This window comes from Barbus barbus (assembly GCF_936440315.1).
Source record: "Barbus barbus genome assembly, chromosome: 44".
NCBI classification, from domain to species: domain Eukaryota; kingdom Metazoa; phylum Chordata; class Actinopteri; order Cypriniformes; family Cyprinidae; genus Barbus; species Barbus barbus.
Window position 1 is genome coordinate 21822441 of NC_136722.1, and position 26483 is coordinate 21848923.

Genomic DNA, 26483 nt, shown 5'->3' on the forward strand with positions numbered 1-26483 from the left:
ACTACTCAATGAAAATGACCCTGAACTCCTCAAACGAACATTTACATGACCCACAATCCCCCAGGTCAGGGGTCACACACTACAGATGCATGAAGCAGTATCTAGAAGGATATTCAGTGACTTTTAGGTAACACTTTGCCAACTTTCATCAATTTAAAACACGAGGCCTATTCAATGCTTAACGGGTCATCGGTTTATATAGCCTATATGAATCAAAGTTTATGATATTTGAACGTATATTAACACATGACCTGTTAAACATTTTATATTTTTGAAAGTTATTATAAGGTGTTACCGACTTTTAGGGTATATCTGTTCAATATCAACATTACGTTCAGGTTTGTTCTTTTCCTTCTCTCCCCTAAAATGTCTTTATTTTTAATTTATTATTTTGTACATTTGTAAATATTAAATGTGTCCGTGCGACACCAATGTGCACTATACGAGACTGTAAAGATACATTTTTTAAAAATAAGTATTTATAAGTTGCTGTCTAGTGAGTTTTTGCATGTTGCCATGTGTTGTCTAATTTCCCCGAATGATATTAACGGGCCGTTCTTGTTGTTTCGACCATTTTTGCATGTGCTCTTAAAGCATTTCTCTCCCCCAAGTTCTTTGTGAAGAAAAAAAAAACGGTGATGGAAATAAATAAGCTCAAGAACACAATGACAGAGTGATATATTCCCATCGACGTCACAATAAATGTGCAATATTGTTGCATAAAACTATTCAGAGGAGAAATGTATTCATTGCATGTTGGTTCTTCTTAAATATTGTTTTAGTTTTTGTCTTCTTTTCAAACGAATTAATTAATTACTGATCAAGTCTTTGACTCATTGATAGATATTTTATACCAAAAATTATCCGAAAGTGACTACTGGCAATTATTTATTGGCAACTTTGATCACTTTTATTTTTTTATTTACTTGTCCTTAAAATAAATGTAATTATGTAATTACAAAGTCCAATTAATAATAATTAATACTACAATTACCATAGTTTAGTAAACATATAAGGACATAATAAGCAATTGAATTATTATATACAATTGATATATTTATAAGAATAATGCTAAAATATGTCCACTGTTGAACCTTTAAATATCAAGACATTAGAACTAATATCAGGAAATGTTAATCTTGCAACATCTCTTTCCAGGGCATTTATTGTCTTAATGTACAGGTCACAACTTAGATCTCTATTTTCTTTTTGTCTGGTTGAAATAGCTGTGGATCCTTTGTGTCTTAGCTCTTCTTTACATCCAGCAGATTTACTTTATTTGATGCATTTTGAGCAGGTAATAGAGCACATCTGTCATCAGCGTCAAGAGACCATGGGGTAATATGTTCATCCCTCTTTTAAAACTGAACATAGATTTATTTTATTTTTCAGAAAGTGGAAGCATTGTGAAGCTTGAGCCGTCCACATCTCTTCTCTTTAAATGAGCATTATTGGTCTGAATCTTTTTTTTTTTTTTTGGCCTTATCTGCATTATATGCATTATCTGCAGTCTATATTTTCATTCAACAAACTTATGCAGATATTCAATTTTTATGACTTTTTTCATGAAATATTAACTAGTTGTTTAGCCTTGACACAAAATGCATTTAATTCGGTGATATAGTCTCATTTAACATGATAAATAGTCACATGAGGAAAATACATAAAGATTCACATGATAACCTTCAGATCATCTAAAGAGAGAGAGAGAAAGAGACAGTATGTGTGTGTGAGAAAGAGAGAGAGAGAGAGGTTTTTTTGTTAATGAGCATGGGACTCATTTGTCTCTCTTTGGGAGGCCGTGCTGTCTCAGATGAGAGTGATGGAGCTCTATTACACTGGTCATATCCAACACACTGTAATGAACTTCAACATCAATCATTACAGGAGAGAGCAAAAGACCACACTGGGTCTCTCGCTCTCTCTCCGTGCAGGGTTGAGTCTCATTCAGTTACTACAGTCTGTTCACAGAATACATCAGCATATACAGTGATGCTGAAAAACTGCTTTGCATGAAGGTAAACTATTTACTTATATGCATTTAGCAGATGTGTTTATCCAAAGCGGCTTACACTGCATTCAAGATTAGCATTTTATCAGCTCATGTGTTTCCTGGGAATCGAACCCATGACCTTGGTGTTGCGAGCACCATACTGTTTGAGCTACAGAAATGTAATGTAAAATATATGTACAATATAAATAATTTAATATAAAGACTAAACAGCATGAATGATAAAACACATACATACTACATTTAATATGTTTCACTGTAATTCAGTAAATTTGCTCCAGGTGTGTGTGTGTGTGTGTGCACTTTGGATGGGTTAAAATGCAGAGCAGGAATTCCGAGTATGGGTCACCATACTTGGCAATATGTCACTTCACTAAATTTCAGCTACATTAATGTTCCACTGTTTTAATGCATATATTTGCATATACTAAAATGTAGTTAAATGAGAAGTGTTAAATTTTTAGAATGTAGTGTTTAACTAAATAATTAAATAACATAAATCTTTATCAAAATTTTCATTAACTGCTAATTATTCAAATTTTACTTTTTTGCCATTGTGCGTCATGCACGCATGTCATGAAATAACAAGATATAAGATGTATGATGCACGAAATAACCAGAAACCTGGGCTAGAAATATAGTGATAGGTGATAATGCAAATGTTTTTGGTCTTATAGCAGCACATTTTGCCATAATTAAGCTGCCTTTTACTAATGTAAATATGCACACGGCGACGGAAATTGCTCAAACAGATTTTTTTTGTATATTAACATGAACTACTTTTACCCAGTTTAAGCTGGTCCCACAGCCTCACCAGCAGCAAAAACAAAAAACATTAAAACCATTTTAAACCATCAGGGGAGACTAGCTAAGACCAGCAAATGAGTTTAGGCTGGTTTTCTAAGCAGAAATCTAGACATAGGCCACATAAACACTGGCCAGTTTTAAGAATGACAACAGCATTTAAATCTAAATCACTGTTGTGTGTGTGAACGGAATCCAGGAGTCACACCTGCAAACTGGTTGATGATTGACACAGAGGTAACCATGGCAGCAGGTTGTCCTCTCATCAGGGGCGCAACAATTCTTGACTTCATCTGACCAAAGTATTATTAGTGACCGGAGACATTATCATCCAGTAATTCTTATTTTTTTTAAATCACCATTCTTTATGCTGTTCTCTGGCGCGTCATGTAAAAAGAAACAGGACTGACAACAACCATATTCTGCTGCTGTGTGTACATGACAGGATCACATTTATGCATTTGTTACACGCATTTATCGCATGATTCTGGCATATGCTCTGCTGTTTGAGCTACAGGAATTAGGCTCGACCGGTGTGGCCATAACTGGAAGCTGCTTCATGGCTAGAAACAGCAACAGGATGCCAAGTGTAGCGTACCATGATGTATGACACACCAGCAACTGTTCTCTCTCATAAGTGCTAATAGGCAGAAGGAAAGCAACACCGAGCCGTGAATCCACACCCTCCATAAAAATTGCACCCTGAAATTCTGAAAAACCTGTTGCAGAGCTCATGTCTTCACATTTAGACCGAACTGTTTTTATTTGATGAAAAGAGCTCACTTAAAGCGCAAAACACAATTCCCCAAAACAATCCCATAAATGATGCGCGCAGAAAACAATCTCATAAACTAATGAGGAATCTCTGAACTTTCTTGACTTGTATTGTCAGCATGTGGCTCTGACACGAGTGTGTAAGTTAATTGCTTCAGCCTCCAGTAACCGCTAGTGGTAAATGCCTATGAGCTGTTGCATTTACATATCCCCTCATTTAGAGACTCTGCTAATTAGCATTCTCATTATGCCAATTATACTAGCTTTAATTATTATAGCACCGCCACAAAAAAAAAAAAAAATATGAATAGCAAACCAAATAGCCTACAGAGATATTCCACAAGGTGCTGTTCCGAGGATGCGGTGATGGGAATACCAGCACAGCTTGTCAAGAGCGGAACACTCTCATTATGACAATCAGATTAATTGTTTAATTGATATCCGAGCATTTGTTTCATTAACGGATCGTTAGGAAGCGTAAAGTAGAGGCTATTCCCGTTCCTCGGCGGAAGCGGCCGAGTCTTGGAAGAGGAGGGACGGGAAACGCAAGGCCTGAATCCTGGGGAGTGTCTGGTGGACGCCCACGCCGCTGATGTATGGGCAGATGCATCAAATCACACAGGATAAACAAGCGATGAATTTCATCAGTGCCATCATAGCCTTAATTTGGCTGCCTAATGAGTCAGAGCTAGTGGCGGAGATAAAAGTTGTCAGAGGCGCGGCTCTAATGAATTTCTTGCCACTTGTAATCAAGGTTGGCTGTCTGAGGGGCCATGATTAATGGAACCCTGGAGGATTCCCTCGGCCTTCAGCTCTCATTACAGCTAATGCATTCACAGGCAAATTAACGCACTGAGAAGAGCGAGCGAGAGAGAGACGCCGAGAATCCAAACAAGGACGGGAAAGAAAGAACAAGTGATAAACGCAAGATTGAGAGAATGCGAGGAAAGAAAACATAAAATGACAATTAAACAGCCTATGAAAGCAAAATGGACTTTTTCGGGCTTTTAGTCCATGTCTGGTAGCTTTGAGCGGAGCATCTATATGCTAATATGTAAACAAAACGAGTTTTAAGCACAAATACGCATTTCAAATCTTCCAGGAAAAGTACAGATGGCTTCATTTTGTTTACGTCACAACCATGCAGGTGGCACTGAACTTCCGGTACCATCACCCTGATTTTTCTTGGTTAATGCCTGAAATAAGGTCTAGTTAACACAGGCTTTTATTCTATGATATTACATACAGTAATACCTCACTCAAACACAAGTGGCTAAATGGTAAAGGTAAGCTCATCTACTCACTAGTCCATTTTTATAGCTTCATTGTATATCCCTTCATACAAGTTGGATTAATTTGTGAAAATTATCATGACGAACAAGATGTGTAAGAATCATAAAAATTTTGTTGGAATTAATTTTTTTTTTTTTGAGGCAACCTGGGTTGGCCTGCAAAACTACGTCATCACTGCAGCGCTCCATACAAGTAATTCATATTTTGGTCTGGTTTCCTGTAAGGAATGCTAGTGTACTTTGATCAAACAAAATATGTCCACAATATATACAAAACATACAATTTAAAAGCTAATTTTAGGACTACACTAGATACTGATGACCTATATGAACTAAAAGCTAAAAGATTCCATCAACTTTTTATGAAAAGTTTTCCTGGTTTTCCATGAATATGCATTGAGAAAACACACAATAAAGCTTGAAAAGACATTTTGAGAGTCTTAAGCATGCATTTTCATAATCTTATGATCAAGGAATGAATGACTAACTTTCTCAGCATTCATGGTATAAATCATTTTATTGGAGTGTTTATTATGTCAATAGCCAGCCAAGCATCCAATCACACAACAGCTAACTCTCATGAAAGGCTCCGTCACGTTCAGAAGGAGCATTTAAAAACAATGGCAAATTAAAAGAAACAACAAAACCTTATCAAACAGCTCAATAAAAGCAACAACAAAAGGAATTATTTACATCTTGCTTTTATAAATATGTCAAATGTACATATAATACACAAAGTACCTTAACGGCCAGACAATGCGGACACATTGAGACCCAAAACCAGGTACCAAAAAACCTTTAAAACAAAATGGTGCTTCTCTCTGCTATACGGCTACTTGAGGAGCTTTACGGGTGCATCCCAGCGTTCAATAAGCCGGCAGTCGCAGGGATGACAGTCGAGTGTTAAATATCATTTTCAACTGCCATATTCCCAAAAGCTCATCTTAGCAACCTCATGTAATACGCAGGAGCCCAAACTTAATGTATATATATATTTTTTAAATGATACATGTTCACTTTATGAAGATCAAGAGGGTAACTTTCAATGCATGTCATTGGGAATGAGCCTCTAACTGATTTAAAACAGGTTTAAAATGCTAACCGCAGATGTTAAAAGCCGTTGCATTTAAAATCGATGGCAATTCTCCTAAAGCTTAGTTAGATGAGGGTTGCATGTACAAATCTGACTCGAATAAGAAAGAAAACGTACCTGCTAGAAGGTAAAACACCTAAAAAAACATGTCAACTTAAAATACTGTCAGGTAAGGCCATCTTCCTCTCGCTTTCCCGTTAACTCACATGTGGCCAAATATTAAGTTCTAATCATGATTTCACATTTCAAGTAAAAGTTGATGGCGTACACACTAGCAAACGAGGGTTAAGGCTGATAGGTTTCAGATGGGTACATAACGGCCATCTCATTCAGAAATTGCCCACACGACACACAGCTAGCTGCAAGAGGGAGCAGGAAAAGCTATTTTACACACACATCTGTACATAATCCACATCACCATCCCATCCGTCCCATTCAGTTAGAAACACACGCCTGGATTCTAATGGATACAAAAACATCCACACTGTCACAAGTGTGGAGGTCATTAGACTGGTAACAAAGGAGTTGACGGCGAGAGTGTCTTATTTCGTAATCTAGTGTGTCGGTACCGTCCGCTGCTACTGAATGGATCTGTCATTAGGCAGGAGAGGGACGTCAGTGTCACACAGTTAGAAGACCACTTCAGATCGGTCCGGAAAAGGCATCCGTAATAACACAGTATTCGTCAGGTAATCAGGCCTTTCCAAGACAATCACATAGAGGCTAAATGTAAAATAGCAATGAGTGTGTTGATTTGAGTTTTGTTATATTGCACTGATGCTACAAATGGTAATGCGTTACCCGGCAGCCTTAGTGTTTTTGAGCTTCGTTCAAGGGCACAATGGTGGTACAACTATTAAAAACGTGAAGTTTGAGTGAAAAATGCACTTAAATGTTTGATTTTTAGCATTATTCTGAACAAAGAAATTACATGATTAAGTTGAATTTAATGAAGCATTTATGGATCTTTGTGTGAAACTCACAAAAACATGTCCAGGTCACCCAAAAAAATGTAAATAAAAAAATTAGAAAATATATTAACATAAAAAAATTAAGGACCATTGAGATTTTTTGCATTGTGAATTTTTCATTATTGAAATGCATCTGGATATTTTTTTATTCATATTTTACTGTTTATTTCTGTCAATATTCTTCTTATTGTAATACAGTATTTTGTAGTGATTAAAAAATATAAATATTTTACACTCAATTAAACCTTAAAATTATAGTAAATATTTTTTCTTTTGATTTTAGGGTGAAATACGCAGACATGTTCTTTACAGGTTTCACCAAAATCACTGATTTAATGAGAGAGTTCACACAAAAAATCATTATTTACTCCACCTCATGTCATTCTAAACCTATATGACTTTATTTGTTCTGTGGAACATAAAAGAATGTATTTTGAAGAATGTTGGAAGTCAAAATGTTTTGGTTCCCACTGACTTCCATTATATCTACAAAAAATACAATGGAAGTCAATGGGAACCAGAACTCTTTGCTTACCAACATTCTTCTAAATATCTTTTTTTGTGTGTGTATTCAGCAGAAGAAAGACATTTTGTAATGACATGAGGGACAGTAAATAACAACATAATTTAATGTTCTGATGGACAAAAACACGTGGACGCAAAGCAGAGGATCCATTACTGTCTAATGCACCTAAAAAACGAAACTTATTTTGTTTAGAACCTGTTGCCCATCATTTCATTTTTTTGTTCTATACACACACAAGAAAGGATCCTTAAAAACGTAATTTTCTTCAGCTTAAAAATAACACGCATTGATAATGTTAACACTGATAATTCTCGCTGTACGCTAACATTGGTCACAGGACGTCGTCATGAGGGTTATGGGTTTACGTGACACACATGGCACTACGCACAGTTTCCTAATAAAGACATACTGTACTGCTGAGGGAAATTATGCCATTTAACGAGAGCAGCATCTATGGGAACATCAACATCTTTGAGAAGAGACACTAGAGACACTGCGGGCCACGATCACATGATGCTAACACTATGGTTCAGCTCGCATTGAGCGTTGTTGTTGATGTTGGGATTGTGTTGGGTGGCTGTGGGCGTCGACAGTCCGCCGCCGTCACCATCGCCGGGGCAGCCGTGTTGGATGAGGATGTCGACGCATTCCTGACTTCCTGCTCGCTGGGCGTAGGACAGGGGTGTCTGACCGCGGGCGTCGCGACTCTTCACGTCCACACCGTACTGAAACAGAGGATGAAATTAATGATGGAGGAACACTTGTGAATGAAATGCGCTTCCAAAAAGCGAGTTCTTACCCAGATGAGCAGCTGCGTGATGACCACGTTAGCCATGGCGCAGGACAGGTGCAGGGCGGTACGTCCGTCTCCGTCCCCGTACGTCTCGTTGACCTCTTCTTTGGTGCCGTGGGCCAGCAGGAGAACCACCAGCCTCAGGTCGTCCTCCACCACGGCCCGCAGGAGCTGCTGTCCCAGCGGCACGTCTGACTGAGGAAGCCCCACCAGGAACAACTTCTGCTCGTACTTCGCCCGAATCCATCGCTCCTTCTCTTCCCTGAAAATTAGGACACAAACAGAGCTCAACTTTTTATTCTTCTAAACACACGGTTTTGTTTATTAGTGGTCATTCTGATAGCTAATACCATTCCAGTGTAGTCAATCAAACCAAAACTCAAAATCAACTAAATTAATTGATAAAATACACATTTTAGAATATTTTAGCAAAACTGTATGTAGGTAAATATTGCTGCTTAGTACTAGGTGTTGTTATATAAATAATTAAATTATCTATATATCCATCTATTTAGTATATTTATATTTAGTATATTATTTTATATTAATTGCATATATGTTTCTACTTTCAGAAATTAAAAAAATAAAAATAAAAAAACAATTTTTATGAACTAAGTAATAAATATCATGTTGCACATAATTAAGGCATTTTTCCACAATTTATAAATAAATGAATAGAATAAATATATAAAATTAAAAATGTATAGGATATTTAACCATTTTCAGAATCAGAATCAGAATGAGCTTTATTGCCAGGTATGTTTACACATACGAGGAATTTGTTTTGGTGACAGAAGCTCCACAGTGCGACAATGACAGTAACAAGACAAGACACAGACAATAAAAATAAAATACAAATATGCTAAATAGGCAATGTGGAAAAATAGCACAAACTCAATATACAAAATAGACAATTTAGTATGCACAGGTATGTTAGGTGCAAATTTAAAATGTAATAAGTATGTGTGCTAAATAAATAAATGTATGATAGTGTTGTGTGTTACATGTTTATTGTTAAGTATTCAAATGTTCATGAGATGGATTGCCTGAGGGAAGAAACTGTTCCTGTGCCTGGCCATTCTGGTGCTCAGAGCCCTGTAGCGTCAACCAGACGGCAACAGTTCAAAGAGGCATTCTGAGTATGGGTCACCATACTTGGCCACACACCACTTCCCCTCAAGACTGGTGGTCAAAGAGATGGCTGAGATCACTTGTAAATCTGTGATAGAAATCACGAGCTACAGACTCTCTGTGGCGGGTCTTCCCCCACTAAGGACAAAGAACCAGACCAATTCCTTCCAAACCCCTTTTGTCCATATGCACCTAAAATCAACCTAAAAGGACTTATGAGCAACTAATCATTTCTATGCATAACTCCATATCATGTATGTAACCCACACAATTGACTATCATGTTTTAATCACATATTGTGTATGTCTTTTTAATAACTACTGAATAGCTTAAGGTTAATAGTCATGTTTGGTATGTATGAGTTTGGAAATTCATGCTTTAAATGTTTCTTCCAATAAATTCTTTGTCAAATGTATCATAATCTTGTTATAGAAATCATGTCTAAAATTATACTTTACAAGAGCGGGAAAATTCGGACCATGTGACTGATACAGGATTTATGATGGTGAGGAAACAGAGCAACACCCCTAGCTAAGATCATTTCTAATTGGTCAAGACATCCCTTGGGACAGGTCCAAACGCCGAGTTTAAAAACTCAACACACCATCAAATCTTCCGTCTCTTCCTTTTTGCTTCAAATTTTGCCACCGCTTTTTGATGCTGTTTTTTTTAGCGCTCTTTGAGCGTGCTCTGGCCTACATGCCAGCTGCTATCACTATGAGAAGAAAAACACCTAGTCTCGTTACCTCATTTTATTCTTTTACTTTAGTTTCTTTTCTTTGCTGAGTTTCGTGTTCAAAAAGTTAAGTTTGCCGCAAAGTCCAGCTCCGAATGCACCAAACTTTCAATTAGCAAAGGACTCCGAAACCATCTTCAGCCAATGCCCATTGGCATCCCAAGACACCACTACAAACGACCACTGAACTGTCAGCCAATCAGCAACCTCGGGAAACCCCCTTTCCTGCAAGGATGACAGGCAACGCAAGCAAGTAACTTCTAGATTTTTGCTGAGCTGGTGCATTTAATGCCATTTTTAGCCTCATTGAGAAACTCAAAGCGAGGGTTAAATAAGTGATTGATGGTTGTTCAAGTCTATGCAATAGCACATATAAAATCACATTTTCACTCTCAAACTCATCCTTTCCTCACTTTCTCTTTTTCTGCAATGTCTGAATGCGTGTGTTCATGTGTTAGATTAGTTTGCATGTCTTAGATTTATCAAATAAAGCCTTATTTATATTGAAAAGATAAGTATCTTGTGTTTTGTGCTTACAAGTTAATGTCTTAAACTGCCGATCTTTGTTACTGTGCTATTAAATAGTGTTTTCACTATGTTTTGGATTTTAATATCCAGTGCAGAGTTGATGTTATACGGCTCGTTCGTGAATCGCTACCGACTCAGTGATCAGCCGTGAAAACAGTGAGTCTGTTCAAATTCCCTATAAAATCATAAATGATTCCTTTTGAGCTAAATTAAACTGTTTCCCTTTAAATTACATACTACCTTTACACCTCTTTGCCACTCTGATCTCCTTTTCCAGTGTGTATTTGGCCTGTTTATATAAGACTGTTTATATATAAGTTTATCCATTCCTGTAAGAATCTTCTTTGGCCTGACGGAGCTGTCTGAGTTTTTTAGTGAACCACGGTTTGTTGTGGTTATAAGTTAGATGAGTCCTGGTAGGAATGCACCAGGACTCACAGAAACTGATATAAGATGTTACAGTCTCTGTAAGCTCGTCCAGATCGTTTGCAGCAGCTTCAAAAACACTCCAATCGGTAAAGTCGAAACAGGGTTAAATCTTGCTCTGCTTCATTAGTCCCTCTTTTAACAGTCCTTAATACAGGTTTATCTGATTTCAGTTTCTGCCTGTAGGTCAGCATAAGATGAACCAAACAGTGATCAGAGAGTCCTAAAGCTGCTCTGGGGACGGAGTGATATGCATCCTTTATTGCTGTGTAACAGTGATCCAATACATTACTGTCTGTGGTGGGAAAGGTTACATGCTGTCTGTATTTTGGCAGTTCACGGGAGAGATTTGCTTTATTAAAGTCCCTGAGAATGATTAAAACAGAGTCCAGGTGTTGTTGTTCTGTGTCTGTGATGTGATCAGCGAGTTTCTGTAAAGCTGATCTCACGTGCGCTTGCAGTGTAAAGTAAACACTCACGGGAATGAACGAACAAAACTCCTGCGGCGAGTAGGAAGTCTTACAGTTAATGAAGAGCGTTTCCAGATCGGGACAGCACATCTTCCTTAACACCGTTACATCTGTACAGCACTTTTCATTGATGCAAAACCACATCCAGCCGCCGTGCGATTTCCCCGTTGATTCTGCGTCACAATCCGCTCTAAACAGCTGAAAACCCGGCAGATGGTGCGCGTTGTCCGGAATGGACATTCAGCCAGGTTTCCGTGAAACACAGAGCAGCAGAGTTTGAAAAGTCCTTGTTTAACCGGGAAAGCAGAAGGAGTTCGTCTGTTTGGTGGATAGAGAGCAGAGATTTGCCAGATAGATACTGGGTAGCGGTGTTCGAAATCCACGCTGTCTGAGCTTCACGAGCGTGCCGGCTCGCTTCCCCCTTCTGCGCGTCCTGAAGTGTCTGAACAGCGCCGCTGCTCCGCCAACTACTATGTTCAGCAAAACATCAGAATAATCGAAAACCGGTAGGAGATTTTGTGGTGTGTTCTGCCGAATGTTCAGCAGTTCATCCCTGGTGAAACTGATTGTGCTTGACAAACAAAAAACAGGAAAAACTAATAAAAACACTAAAACAACTGGAGAGCCAAGCCCTGTGGCTGCCATGTGCGGCGCCATATTGATCCTTGATGATAAACATATCACATATATCACAAGTGTATATGGCTGACAATTTTAAGCTAGATATATTATTTATATTTTATATTTGCATTAAATGCTTTATAATAATAATGCATTAATTTTAATGCCTTTAAAATTATAAATATAATAATAATAATAATAAAATGTAATAAATAAAATCTATACATTTTATTCCCTATATACATACACACACACACACACACTATTTTTATGAACTAAACAATATAAATCATGTTACAAATCATTTCTACAATTTATAAATAAATAGAATAAATATATAAAATTAAATATTTATAGGATATTTAACAATTTTCAATTATATACATGTATAAGGTTGACAATTTTAAGCTAGATATTATTTATATTTTATTTGCATTAAATGCTTTATAATAATAATGCTTCAAATAATGCAGTGCATTTAATGTCTATAATATTATAGTGTGTAAATTCACCCAGCCCTAATATCATCTCCAGTCTTTCTCCTACTTTGACAATCACTGGTTAAATGTGACTTTGATACATTAGATAAACTTTGTGACTTATGAATAAATGACAATCCCTCTAAATTTCTGACATAATCATATCTTTGACTTTGAGGAAGTCCAGAGTAATTCAGTTATGATTATGATAGCGGTCACAAGGGAAGCAGGTTAAACGTACAAATCACACATCCTCAGCCTCAACTTCCCTTAGACTGCTTTCCATCAGAATCTAGAGAGTTAAAGTCTGTCTGGCTATCGAAAGGTTACACATTGTGAACAGCATGTCTATCGAGGACAATACAGGAGTGTGTGCGTGGGGGGGGGAAGCCGTGTTTTTTATCGCCACTGTCAGTGTTGTCAGTCCTGCCCGGTGAATCCCCACAAAGGAGGCCCTCTCAACACTGGCCCCTCAACCCTCTAGGGGGCCGCCGGCAGCCCGCCAGATCGAAGACCCAAAGAAAAGGGCTGAAAGAGACACACTCGGAAGAGAGAATGGAGTCCAACTCTTCAGCACGCACCAGACTTCTATCTGTCCCTCTCTATCACCCAGCCGCCCCCTCTCCTCTCTTCTGCTGGCATTCACGGTGCTAAATTAAAATCGATACGAGTGGATCTGAGCATGCTCAGTGGCGGTCTGACCCGCTGACCCCGTGCGGCGGGTGATAAGGGGAGCAGAAAGGAGCTGTTGTTTGCCTCGTCGGGGTGAGTGACACACAGAATAGACTGAGTGAGAGAGAGCTGATAGAGGTAAAGAGAGTCTGGAGAGATGTCAGGTGATGGCTTTCCCCCAGGACCAGACTCCACAAAGACACGGAACCAGAACCAGAGCGCTAATGTCGATGACAACAAACCAACAAGATGATAGAGAGAAATGACACAAATAATGACAGCTACAGTGTAGATGAGAATGGCTAGTATTGAATTATTATTAATGAAATAAACACTTGCAAGTCTATATACTGTATGGTCACTGTTCTAATATTTTTCATACATTTAAATTTTCATCATTACAAAGTTGAGTGACTAATTAGTATTTAATTGAGTAAAATAAAAGAAAAAAATATATACACAGCTGGAAAATAAATAACTTTTTTTAAATAATTAAATATTTAATATTTAAACTGTATTTAATATTTTATAATTTAATAAACATAATATTTGTAAATGTATTATTAATATTATTCACTATTATATTTATATTTTATTTGCATTAAAAGCTCATATATGTGAATTTACATTATTGCATAAAATATTACATAAATTATAATATAATAAATAAATGCTAGAAATTCAATAAATAAATATATTTCAATATTTAATTAAACACATTAAAAATGTATTATATATATATATATATATATATATATATATATATATATATATATATATATATATATATATATATATATATAACAATATGATACTATTTTAGATATGTCACATGTTATTCTTATATTGTTATTGTTATTCTTATATTATATAAACATTAAATACATAATATTTATTATTTTTTATATATATATTAGTGCTGCCAAATGATTAATCGCATCCAAAAAAAGTTTGTTTACATATGTGCGTACTGTGTATATTTATTATTTATATATAAATACACACACACGCATGTATGTATATATTTCAGAAACATTTTATGTTTGTATATTAAATATATTTATATATGATATAAATTATATAAATACATGTAAAATATACATGTAAAATATGTAAATATTTTCAAAATATATACTGTATGTATGTGTATACACAATAAATATACACAGTACACACACATATATTATGTAAACAAAAACTTTTATTTTGGATGCGATTAATCTTTTGACAGCACTAATATATATATATATATATATATATATATATATATATATATATATATATATATATATATATATATATATATATATCTGAAATACATCTGTTTTTCTATTTGCATTTTATATATAATTTAATGCATTTAATTTCTATATTATCTAAAATATAAATATAATATCACATTACTACACAAAAAAAGTAATTACTCTGCAATTTTGTTTGGTAGATAATTTCAGTCTTAGCTGCTATTCACGTCAGGTTTCTGTAAACTATAGACATTTCAAGAAATTTAAGATTAAAACTAGAGCCATAATGTTAGTCATTGCTAATTTACATACTGATGTTTTATATATATATATATATAAAAAAATTAATCATCTACAGTGGTGTGAAAAAGTTTTTTGCTTGTTTGTCACACTTTAATGTTTCAGATCAAACTAATTTAAATATTAATCAAAGATAACACAAGTAAACACAACATGCAGTTTTTGAATGAAGTTTTTTATTATGAAGGGAAAACAAAATCCAAACCCACATGGCCCTGTGTGAAAAAGTGCTTGCCCCCTAAACCTAATAACTGGTTGGGGCACCTTTAGCAGCAACTTGCAATGAGTTTGTTACAGCGCTGTGGAGGAATTTTGGCCCACTCATCTTGGCAGAATTGTTGTAATTCAGCCACAATGGAGGGTTTTCGAGCATGAACCGCCTTTTTAAGGTCATGCCACAGCATCTCAATAGGATTCAAGTCAGGACTTTGACTAGGCCACTCCAAAGTCTTCATTTTGTTTTTCTTCAGCCATTCAGAGGTGGATTTGCTGGTGTGTTTTGGATCATTGTCCTGCTGCAGAACCCAAATTCGCTTCAGCTTGAGGTCACGAACAGATGGCCGGACATTGTCCTTCAGGATTTTTTGGTAGACAGCTGAATTCATGGTTCCATTTATCACAGCAAGTCTTCCAGGTCCTGAAGCAGCAAAACTGCCCCAGACCATCACACTACCACCACCATATTTTACTGTTGGTATGATGTTCTTTTTCTGAAATGCTGTGTTACTTTTACGCCAGATGTAATGGGACACACACCTTCCCAAAAGTCTTGGGGATCATCAAGATGTTTTCTGGCAAAACTGAGACGAGCCTTTATGTTCTTTTTGCTCAGCACTGGTTTTTTAAAAAAAAACTTTTTTTTCTTGAAACTCTGCCATGCAGGCCATTTTTGCCCAGTCTCTTTCTTATGGTCATGAACACTGACCTTAACTGAGGCAAGTGAGGCCTGCAGTTCTTTAGATGTTGTTGTGGGGTCTTTTGTGACCTCTTGGATGAGTCGTCGCTGCGCTCTTGGGGTAATTTTGGTCGGCCGGCCACTCCTGGGAAGATTCACCACTGTTCCATGTTTTCGCCATTTGTGGATAATGGCTCTCACTGTGGTTCGCTGGAGTCCCAAAACTTTAGAAATGGCTTTATAACCTTTTCCAGACTGATAGATCTCAATTACTTTCTTTCTCATTTGTTCCTGGATTTCTTTGGATCTCAACATGATGTGTAGCTTTTGAGGATCTTTTGGTCTACTTCACTTTGTCAGGCAGGTCCTATTTAAGTGATTTCTTGATTGCGAACAGTAATCAGGCCTGGGTGTGGCTAGAGAAACTAGTGTGATAAACCACAGTTATATTTTAAAAGGTGGGGGGGCAAACACTTTCACACAGGGCCATGTGGGTTTGGATTTTGTTTTCCCTTCATAAAACAACCCCTTCATTTAAAAACTGCATGTTGTGTTTACTTGCGTTATCTTTGATTGGCGGTATGATGGAAGTGTAAATGAAGCCACGCCCCTTTATTATCCTCAAACAACACACTTCCTCTGATGGGGGACAAACTCATATGCCTCAATCACACTCACTAGCATTTCATCCCAAAAAGCAAAAGAAATATGAAGGACAGAGGAGGAAAACTTATGTTTGACACACCATCATCATGTCAACAAGCTCCACTCACATTTCCATCAAAAAACACACAAATCTAAATCTGCGAATCATTTCAACGGTCTGTAATCAGTGTCTTACAGGAGGTATAATATGCCTTTAAAAAATTAATTTACAAACTTGACCTAAAACGCTAAAAGGAACCACTTAACATCTAATGAAATGACTCCAGTCAGCGGTTACATCTCAGCGTTTGCATGTGTTTCAGAAGTGCACTTTTACGCTGAACAACACCAGCTTTATGAAGCAGAACAAATATTGTGGCATCTCCAAACTGATAATCTGCTATCCTGTGCCACCATTACATTCCCCCGAAGACAATCACATGTGTACAAGCAAGTGTTGTTTAAGTCACTTCAGCAACAATGGCATGACCTAATTAAGTAAGCCACATCTTTAATGCTGTTTCCCTGAAAATCCTGACAGGTCTTTGTGAACAAGGCAGAGAGCAATTGAATGGACTCTGGACACAGTGAATCGTTCTTCAGAGAGAGACTGACTGAGTATGTGTGTGTGTGTGTATAATTAGCCTCCCTCCCCTCCTACTTCAGCAGTCAATCTTTCAAAGCTTGTTTTTCTTCTGAGGAGACCCACCCTGTTGTTCTCTCTTCATCTGAATTCTTTACAGGAAACCCGCCATGCCTTCGCAGGGGTTTAAAAGGGTGGGCGACTCTTAAACTCCAGGAGGAGAGCGGCTTAAAGTGGAGGAGGGTGAGTTTACACTAGTTTAACGAGGGAGAATCACTTTTGACAAGTTGAAGGACAGATTCATTTACAGGGTCACTAACAATGTCATTAAATACAGTGAAAATATAGTTTGTGTGACTTTCTTTTCTTAAGGAGGAAACAAAAGGAGATGTTTTGATGAATGTTTACGCTGCTGTTTTTCCGTCAAACTCCCTAAATGATCATGAAGGAACCATAAAAGTGGGCCAAACGATTTGTGCACTATTCAAATCCTTGATTGATTTCCGTGAGGAACAGATAAAATCTGCATCAAGATGAACAGAGCCAGGTTTGACATCAATGACGATCAATAAAGAAAGTCAAGAACCAATGATGTTTGACTGACATGAAATCTAGCAGAAGTCTCAAAACATTTTGGTATTTTCCTCACACTGAGCTTTAAAACAAAACAACAACAAAAAACAAAACACCTTTTTGTAATTTTGGAACTTTACGGTATCTGTCCAAATAAAAAAATAAATGAAATAAAAATAAATAAGGTCCTCTTTTGTTGTTTTTGGAGCTCTATGACATCTGTCCACATTCACTTTGAATGTAAAATAAAATAAAAACAAATAGTACCTTATTTTTTTTTTAGTACACAATATTTGTCAACATTCTAAATAAATAAATAAAAAAAAGGTACTTTTATGTTATTTTTAGAGCTATCACATCTGTCCACATTTGAAATAAAATGAAATTAATGAGGTACTCCTTTGTTTTTTGAGCTTTATTTTATCTCTCCAAATTCAAAATAAAATAAAATAACTGCGAGAATATGTGAGGCTCAGATTAATGGAAACTGCTCATTTTTTTCTATTAATTTGAGACGTGATTTATAAGATATCAGGACACTCTGGGAAGATTTTGCATGTATTTAAGCATCTATACACAACTGATCCGAATAGTTCCTATTGACAGCGCTTTATGAAGCTTTTAAACGTTCTCTCAGTCAGTCAGTTTACGGTCACCTGTCCTTGAAAAGGAAGGAGGAAGATTTCAGAAGCAGCAACAGGCTTCTCAAATCCCCCGGCCACTGCCACTTGAAAGGAGAAGTGTGAAAGAGAGGAAGAGAGGGGCTGGTAATCCCGCCTCAGACTTTTGTTTGAAATGGAGACCCAATCCAAACACAGGGCACTGTGTGGAGGGCTTTATGGGAGAAAGCCGAGAAGCCATGAAAAGACACTTCCTCTCGGCAGGGGGAAGAAAAATAAAATGTGCAGCTTTAGCGTGTCAAAAGCGAGGGAGGGACGAGGAGGCCAGGAAAGAGTGATGAGATGGAGGGAAGATTCTCTCTGCAGGAGGAGAAAACCACATTCAGGAAACACACACACACATTGGTACACACATATTTGCAGTGAATATCAGGGTTGCTTGGGGGACATCGGGGGACTCGAGTGTGAGAGAGACTATAAGCCTGAAAAGGAGACCAAGTACTCTTTATTTCCAGCTTGACTTTAAATGCTGTTAACTGCTTCAAAAGGAACAACAATAACATTAACACTTAATAATGTCACTCAATAATAAATCAAAGTCAACATGAAATTAGTGCTGACCCCATTTACTTTCTTAATGTTTTATTGTGCATGATTGATAAGTGCACATTATTCTCAAGAAAAAAGGTTATCTTTAATTAAAACGTTATTAAACAAAAATTAAATATTAATAAAAAAATATAAATGCACTTAATTATAAATGTTTTTGAAATATAATAACAAATATTAAAATATGATACATTGTAAAATGTATATTTGCAATATTAATAATATTTCAATTGTGAACATATTTAAATTACATAAATGTATTCATTCATGTAAAACAATAAAATGAAAATAATATGTATTGTGAAAAAAAAACAAATAAAACAAACAAAAGGAAAACAAGTGATTTTCTGCTGACAATCAAAGAAAAATAATATTATCGACTTCATATCAATACATGTATTCGTAATGTTTTTTGAAATATAATATATGTAAATAAATTAAAAATAACAAATAATAAAAAGAAAAAAGTTATTTTCTGCTGACAAAATAAAAATATGATCAATTTCATATAAATGCACTTAATTCTAAATGTTTAAAAAATATATATATAATATAAATAAATTTATGAACAAATTAATTATAAAACTAAGGGAAAACAAAAGTTATTTTCTGCTGACAAAGAAAAATTATGTTATCAATTTAAAATAATTACACTTTTTTAAAAATATTTATGAAATTAATATAAATAAATTTATTCATAAATACTTATGATATATAAAAATAAGCATTCATATATAATTATATTAATAACATGTCAAATGTAATATTAATATACTACTACAATTATATCTAAAATATATATTATATTAAAAACTATACAAATATGAGATACTTAAATGCATAAAAAATTAAATAAATGTAGAATTAACAGAAAACAAAAAGTTACTTTATGCTGACATAATCAACGTCGATATATTACAGCCTACTTTTTACAACAAATACTGATGGATAAAATGAAGTCTCACTAAAGATTTCCTGTTGGATAATAATTTTCACTTTAGAATAGTTACAAATGAGTGAATTTGCTTTTATTTTTCATTTAGACTAGAAAGTGAAAGACATGCAAATATACTGTATATATCATGTTCTTTGAGGTCAGCTGGAATGAGGTATTAAGTCAAGGTTTTACAAGAGCTTTTCTAGCATCACCTGACCCTAATGATCAAGGAAACAGGAAAATGATTCCTGTAGCCTGGCCCAGAGAATCAGGAGCACATGAATGCACTCCAATACGGAGGAAGAAACAACAGGGCAATTCCTCAACCCACACTAAATGGCACACAGGGATTTATGAGAGGGTCCCTATGTAGCGCATACTCGAGGGGAGGCGTCTCTCCAGGAAGGCCCGAAAGCAATTGGACATGCAAGTGAAAGTGGACCATCTGAGACACAAATGACGAGGGCGTGGAGGAAGGTGAATGCCTTCTTCACCAAACCACCAATCGGAGCGCAGGGCCAGGAAGTGAATGGGTTCATGGAGGTAAGTGGGGCTCAGAGGAAGGGGAACTTCTGAAGGGCCTCGTCGCCGGCACACACAAACACAAAACAACCCCTTGAAACTCTCAAAAGACACATCAAACAGATCCCAACCACCCTCCCAGCAGGGAACGAGTGTTTGTAAAGCAGAGAGAGGGAGGAAGAGAGAAAGAAAGAGAGAGAGGGGGAGTGTTTGCAATGCAATGTGTGTCAGTGTGTAGTTCACTGGACACTTAACACACACAAACAGAGCTTCACTGTTCCTACCACACGAGTCCAGCTGATTCTCTGCTTCAAACATAAAACATGTGCAAACATGTTTTAATTAACCATATCCAAAACCGAGTGTTATTTTTTTAAATTAAGAAATTCATACTTTTATCAAGAATGCATTAAATGGATCAAAAGTGACAGTAAAGACATTTATAATGTTACAAAAAATTCAACTTTTAAACTTTTGAACTTAAAAGAATTGTATGATGTTTCCACTGTTTTCAACATTGATAATAATAAGAAATATTTCTTGAGCAGCAAATCATCATATTAGATTGATTTCTGAAGGATCATGTGACACTGAACACTGGAGTAATGATGCTGAAAATTCAGCTTTGATCACAGGAATAACTTAGATTTTAATTAGTGCTGTCAAAAGATTAATCAATAAAAGTTTTTGTTTACATAATATATGTATGTGTTCTCTGTTTATTGATTATGTATTCATAAATACACACATTCAGTATATATTTATTAAAATATTTACATGTATATATTTATATTATTATATTTTATATATAAATATATTTAATATATAAACATACCATTTTTTCTTAAATATATACATGCATGTGTTTGTATTTATATATACATAAATATACACAGTACACACTCATATATTATGTAAACAAAAACTTTTATTTTGGAAACTTTTATTTTTATTTTAATCGTTTGACAGCAGTAATTTGAATAAATATTCAAACAGAAAACAGTTATTTTAAATTGTAATAATATTTCACAATATTTACTGTATTTTGGATCAAATAAATGCAAACAAATGTCTGTACTGGACTGACAACAGTAATATTTAATCACTCACTTGCTGTTTAGGACGCCCAGTTTTCCAAAAATGCATCCTTTTTTTTAATCATAATAATATTTGTAATATATAAAAAAATATATATATATTAATCGTTAAATGAAAAATAATCAACTTTAAAATTCAAACATAACTCCTTATCAATCCGTTGGGAATGTGTTGAGAAGCTAAAATAGTCCCAAACATCCATTTTTGGTTTACAATGGAACCCTTACTTATAGATAATTACATTTCTTTGGGGATGATTTTTATTAATTTTATATATAAAAATATTTATAAATATGATCATTTTATGAAATTAAAACACTTATTTGAATGACCATTTGCCAAAATATGAAAAAACGCAGCCAATCATCGGACCATCGTAAAAACTTTGAAAAAAAATAAAAACACATTTCTTATCTTGAATACATTTTCTGCAGCGAGCTATGAGAACACAAACAATACTTTGAAAAATGTACCACATGAGAGCAAAACATATTTCCATTGCTAGAAGGGAAAAAGAAAATGTGCGACAGCAAAAGCAATTCATGATGCCAAACATTTATCATTCCAGTATTTAAGGCAGCATGTGCTGATGTATTTATAATCACGCTCGATTCCTGAAACTCTACTCAAACCTTGAGTGAACCCTCAACCTTAGTGTTCATTGATGAGGAGAAATACTGCAAATTGCACTATTGCTCGGTCTAATTGTACAGTTTTTGTAAATACTGAAAGATTTTTTTATTAGTCCTTATCAAACATGATATGCCATTAAACATCATTCTAGTGTCTAATCAACTGTTACCATATATTACTGTAAAACTGAGCTGTCAATCAAACACTGGCTCTCACCTGATTGGCTAAAACTAACAAAACTTGCATTATTTCTCCATTAATGGAAACAAAACAACTTGTGAGCCCACATGAAGCTCTGTTCACAAGCAAGAAACACTGCAACATAGGTGAAAAAACAGTAACGGAAAGCAAAGAATGTAAGAGAAAAGAGGACAGGTGGGAAAGAGAGGAAGGTTTGACGGCGTGTAAGAGGGGGAAAGAGGTTAGTGAAGTGATTCATTTGTATTAGTGCCACTGCCCTGTGGCGAAGACGCAACGGCAAATTATTTCTGAAACAAACTGGAGGATCATCAGAGCCATTACCTGCTCTGGCCGAAGGGCATCGTGTGTGTGTGTGTGTGTGTGACTCACGACCGCTATCTCTTTCAGTCCAGCAACAAAAGAGCAAAGAAAAGGCATCATATATAAATAGATACAGATAGACATACAAATCAGTGTTATTTTAGTGTCACTGAGATATTATAGCAGTTATTATTAATATTTTAAAGCAGTTCTTATTTTTATTATTTGTTTTCATTTTAAAGTTGTATTAATTTGAGTCATTTTTCATCCATTTTTTTATATAGTTTCTATTAATTTTTTATTCCGCTTTAGTTATTTTAGCACATCTGATAAAACTAAAAGAAAATGAGAAATGTTGCCTTTGCAATTAAATGAAATAAAATAATTTAAAATAAATTTAAATGAATAATATATTTTTTATTTCAGTTAATATTCAAGTTAAATATATTTTTTACATTTATTTTAGTTTTAGTTTATAACCCTGATACAGATATAAACATATCTTAGTGCTTAATTAGCGTAAATGTTAAAACTCAATATTTTACATAGTTTAAACTGAGTTATAAGAGCAATAATATGACGTAGGTGACGTAAGCGATTCAAATCAAAGCCAGACGTGTGTAAATCGTCAGCATCCCGTCTCACCAACAACTGAAGGAATTCTCTCAATCTTGTGACACACGGGTGCCAGGCAATTAGAGTCGACACGAAAACACACGCAACTGCCAATTTCTAATTTAAGCACTAAAGAGCCTCGGATGAGCCGACCTCTGCAGCGCCTCTGTCCTCTCTACCCCAGCAAGATTGATGGCCACAGCAGAATTCATGACAAAACTGTGTAAATCTATCATAAATCTATCAATCTGCTTAATAGAGTACCTACAGAGCTCCATGATTGATTGACGCTGCTCAATAATTAAAACAATATTTAGAATTTCAACAGCTGGAAACACATCAGCAGCCACACACTGGGTTTCCAAGTCAAAGCTGGATTTTTAAAAGGTACAATAACAGAAATTTGGCTGTTTAACATCACAGTGGGAGAAAATCTAATAGTATTTGACATTTTTGGTCAAATATAGAGTGAACTTAGTAAACTGAAGCAAGCTGACAGTCATTTTGAAGGCAAGAATTTGCCAAATGTACCTCAATTTGTTCATAAAACAGCTCTACCCTAATATATTGCATTAATAAAAAGACTAATTACAATATTAATAAGTAAAATACAAACCAACAAATTGTAACTTGAGTTTAAAGGGGTCATATGATGCTTTTTCAAGTTTTCCTTTTTCTTTGGAGTATTACAAGCTGTTTGTGCATAGATAAAATCCCTGAAGTTGCAAAGCCTAAAGTCTCAAAACTAAAGAGATATTCTTTATCAAAGTTAAGATTCGACCACGCCCCCCTAAAACGGCTCATTCAAACATTCCCCCACGTCTAAGTCACCGCCCAAATGTATACGCAAAGAAAGAGGGCATGATTTTTATTCTCGCATAAACACATTGCATTACACCAAATACACAAAATAATGTTCTTTTTTAGCAACGTCATATGACCCCTTTAAACAGCATTAATAAAAAAGTTAAATAAATGCTTAAATTCTATGATTCTACACTTAGAATAAATATTTAAAAATGCAAAATAAATACACTTAAATAATTCTCTATACTTTTAAATTTCAGGTTTGCTTAAACAACAACAAAAAAAAGCAATATCAAGAAATTTAAATACATCAAAATAAAAAAAAGAATAAAAAAATCTTAAAAAGAATAAACACAATTTTTAAAAAAGGGGAAAAAATAAATTAAATTAAATAAAAATTTTAAATAATTCCAAATTTAAAAACATTTCTAAGATTTAGAACTTAAATGCTTGGACGGATTGAGTAAAAATAAAAATCAGTAAAATGAATGTTTCATTAATTTTCAAAAATTTCTACCTTGACAATAATATCACCAGTGTTTAGATAGTGGTACCAATTTAGCTTTCATTATGACTCTGTCACATATAAGCAGGGCCTAAAATTAACACTCGCCAAATGCGAGTAAAAATCGCGTCCATGTAACAGTGTCAGTCGTCAGTTGGCGGATACTAATTTTATGAAATATAACAATACAATGCAGTGAAAACAACAGCCAGTTTTAAAGAGATTCGCTGTTTCTGACATAAGCGGATAAAATAATATTTTCTGAAGACAAGATCATCGTGATTAGCTGTTCATAAGCGACAAGAGCGAATCAAATAATAGGATACAAACGGACCGATAAGGTCAGAGCAGTGTGATGGCCAGCCTGTCCCTAGACACGGTTCTAATAACTTTTACCTGAGATGAGTTTGCTGCTTCATTGCAGAAGATTTACTTTTCCCTTCTTTATTCTTTATAACCCGAGAATGTGGCGACACATACCTGTGGTTTGCCCGTCTAAACGGTGCAGTGAAGTATTTGAAAGGCTGCGCATACACCGAGCCACTTTAGACAGCGCACCAGTAATGCTTCAACGGACAAAAACACACAATTATGTCAAAATGCACGGTTTTGGCGAGTTACCTCGTAAATGTAGTCTTTAATGAGTTATAAAATCTTAAATGACCGTAAAGAGTTGGGAGAAAATCGGATGTGTCAGATCCGCGTCATGTGCATCACGTTTTAAAGTGAAACCTGCTGAAGTCTGTCATTGATGTAAATCAAAGAACAAAAGAAAAAGAGAAACCACTGGACCGTTCTAGTTGCTGATTAACTTTTGTATCTTGAATAAAGATTAATCTGTATAGTTTACAGTTTATGTTAAGATTGTTTTAAAATCACTTAAATTAAAACAATTAAAACATATATTTCAGATTAAATGTTAAAAATAATGGCTTTCAATTATACTGTAATGTTGAATGGCTATCATTAATAGGTAAAATTGAGGGAAAATTTAAATGCATTTAATGCATTTAATAGAGACACCAGCAGCAGGACAAATTAAAAACATTGTAAATATGTTTATTCATTTTAGTAGTAATAACTGCCTGTTTTTGCAAAAAGAGTTTCATGGCCGGTAAAAAAAAAATTTGCCCGGTAAATTTGATCATGTCACCGGCCATTGGCAGGTGTGGCAAAAAGTTAGTTTTAGGCCCTGCATATGAGTATTTGCGTTTAGCTCATGGTAAATCTAGAGGTCATTACGGCAGCGCATGGCTTGTGTTATGGGGTTTAAATTAGTCATCAGGGCTGTAAAAGAGCTGGGAGAACATCAAGACTTGTCACCCTCACTCGGATGTTAGTTTTCACCTCCGTGATGAGTTGAAATCAATCCTGCCTGACTGCATGGAGGTAAAACGATCCTGATTACTCATCTCACTGAAGTCAAAGCACATTTTGATGATACATATATAATTGATCGTCCAAATGACCCATTCATACCAATGAGTGAATGACCAATGTGCACCAAAAACAAACATTCAAATCGTGACTCAGTAAATCTGCGTTGTGTTTTGACTCACTATCTTCAGCAAAACTGAAGCTTTAAAATTTCATTCCCCAGTTTCACAGTCCAGGCTTAAGCCTAGTCCTAGACTAAAATGTAAATCTGAGCTGTTTAAACTGAAAGAAACTTGCACTGATTGATCTTACAATATATCAGTGCTTTTGTTTTGTCTCAAGATGCACGCCAGTAATGTTTTTTTCAAAGCAAGTTTATAAACTTTATATACTTAAATGTCCTAATTTAACTATGGCCTAATCCTGGCTTAGCAAATAAAACAAAATTTAAAAACTAAATGAAAATTATAAATATTGCCTTGGCAAATAATGCCAAATAAGTTTAAGTAGAAACACAAAAAGTACTAACTACAAAAACTAAAACTGGGAAAAAAACTAATTAAAACTGAAATAGATTTTTTTTTTAACCAAATAAAAAAAAAAATTACATTTTACAAAGATTACTAAAAATTAAAATGAAAGCTAATTCAAAATATTAAAAAAAATTACAATAATATATAAATAATGCTAAA

The 26483-nt window shown here is 35.2% G+C and overlaps 1 protein-coding gene across 2 annotated transcripts in view; it reads right to left on the minus strand.

Annotated features, from left to right (window-relative positions):
- Positions 1 to 5372: 5372 nt before the first annotated feature.
- Positions 5373 to 26483, minus strand: part of LOC306863316 (arf-GAP with GTPase, ANK repeat and PH domain-containing protein 3-like) — a gene marked incomplete at its 5' end in the record, with an annotated part of 172460 nt that continues 151349 nt past the window's right edge. For both annotated transcript variants that reach the window (XM_079406570.1, XM_079406569.1), the window contains 2 exons: positions 5373 to 8196; positions 8271 to 8526. In XM_079406570.1, coding sequence (XP_079262696.1) covers positions 7978 to 8196; positions 8271 to 8526 — 475 coding nt within the window. In that variant the 3' untranslated portion in view covers positions 5373 to 7977. The remainder of the gene's footprint in view (positions 8197 to 8270; positions 8527 to 26483) is intronic.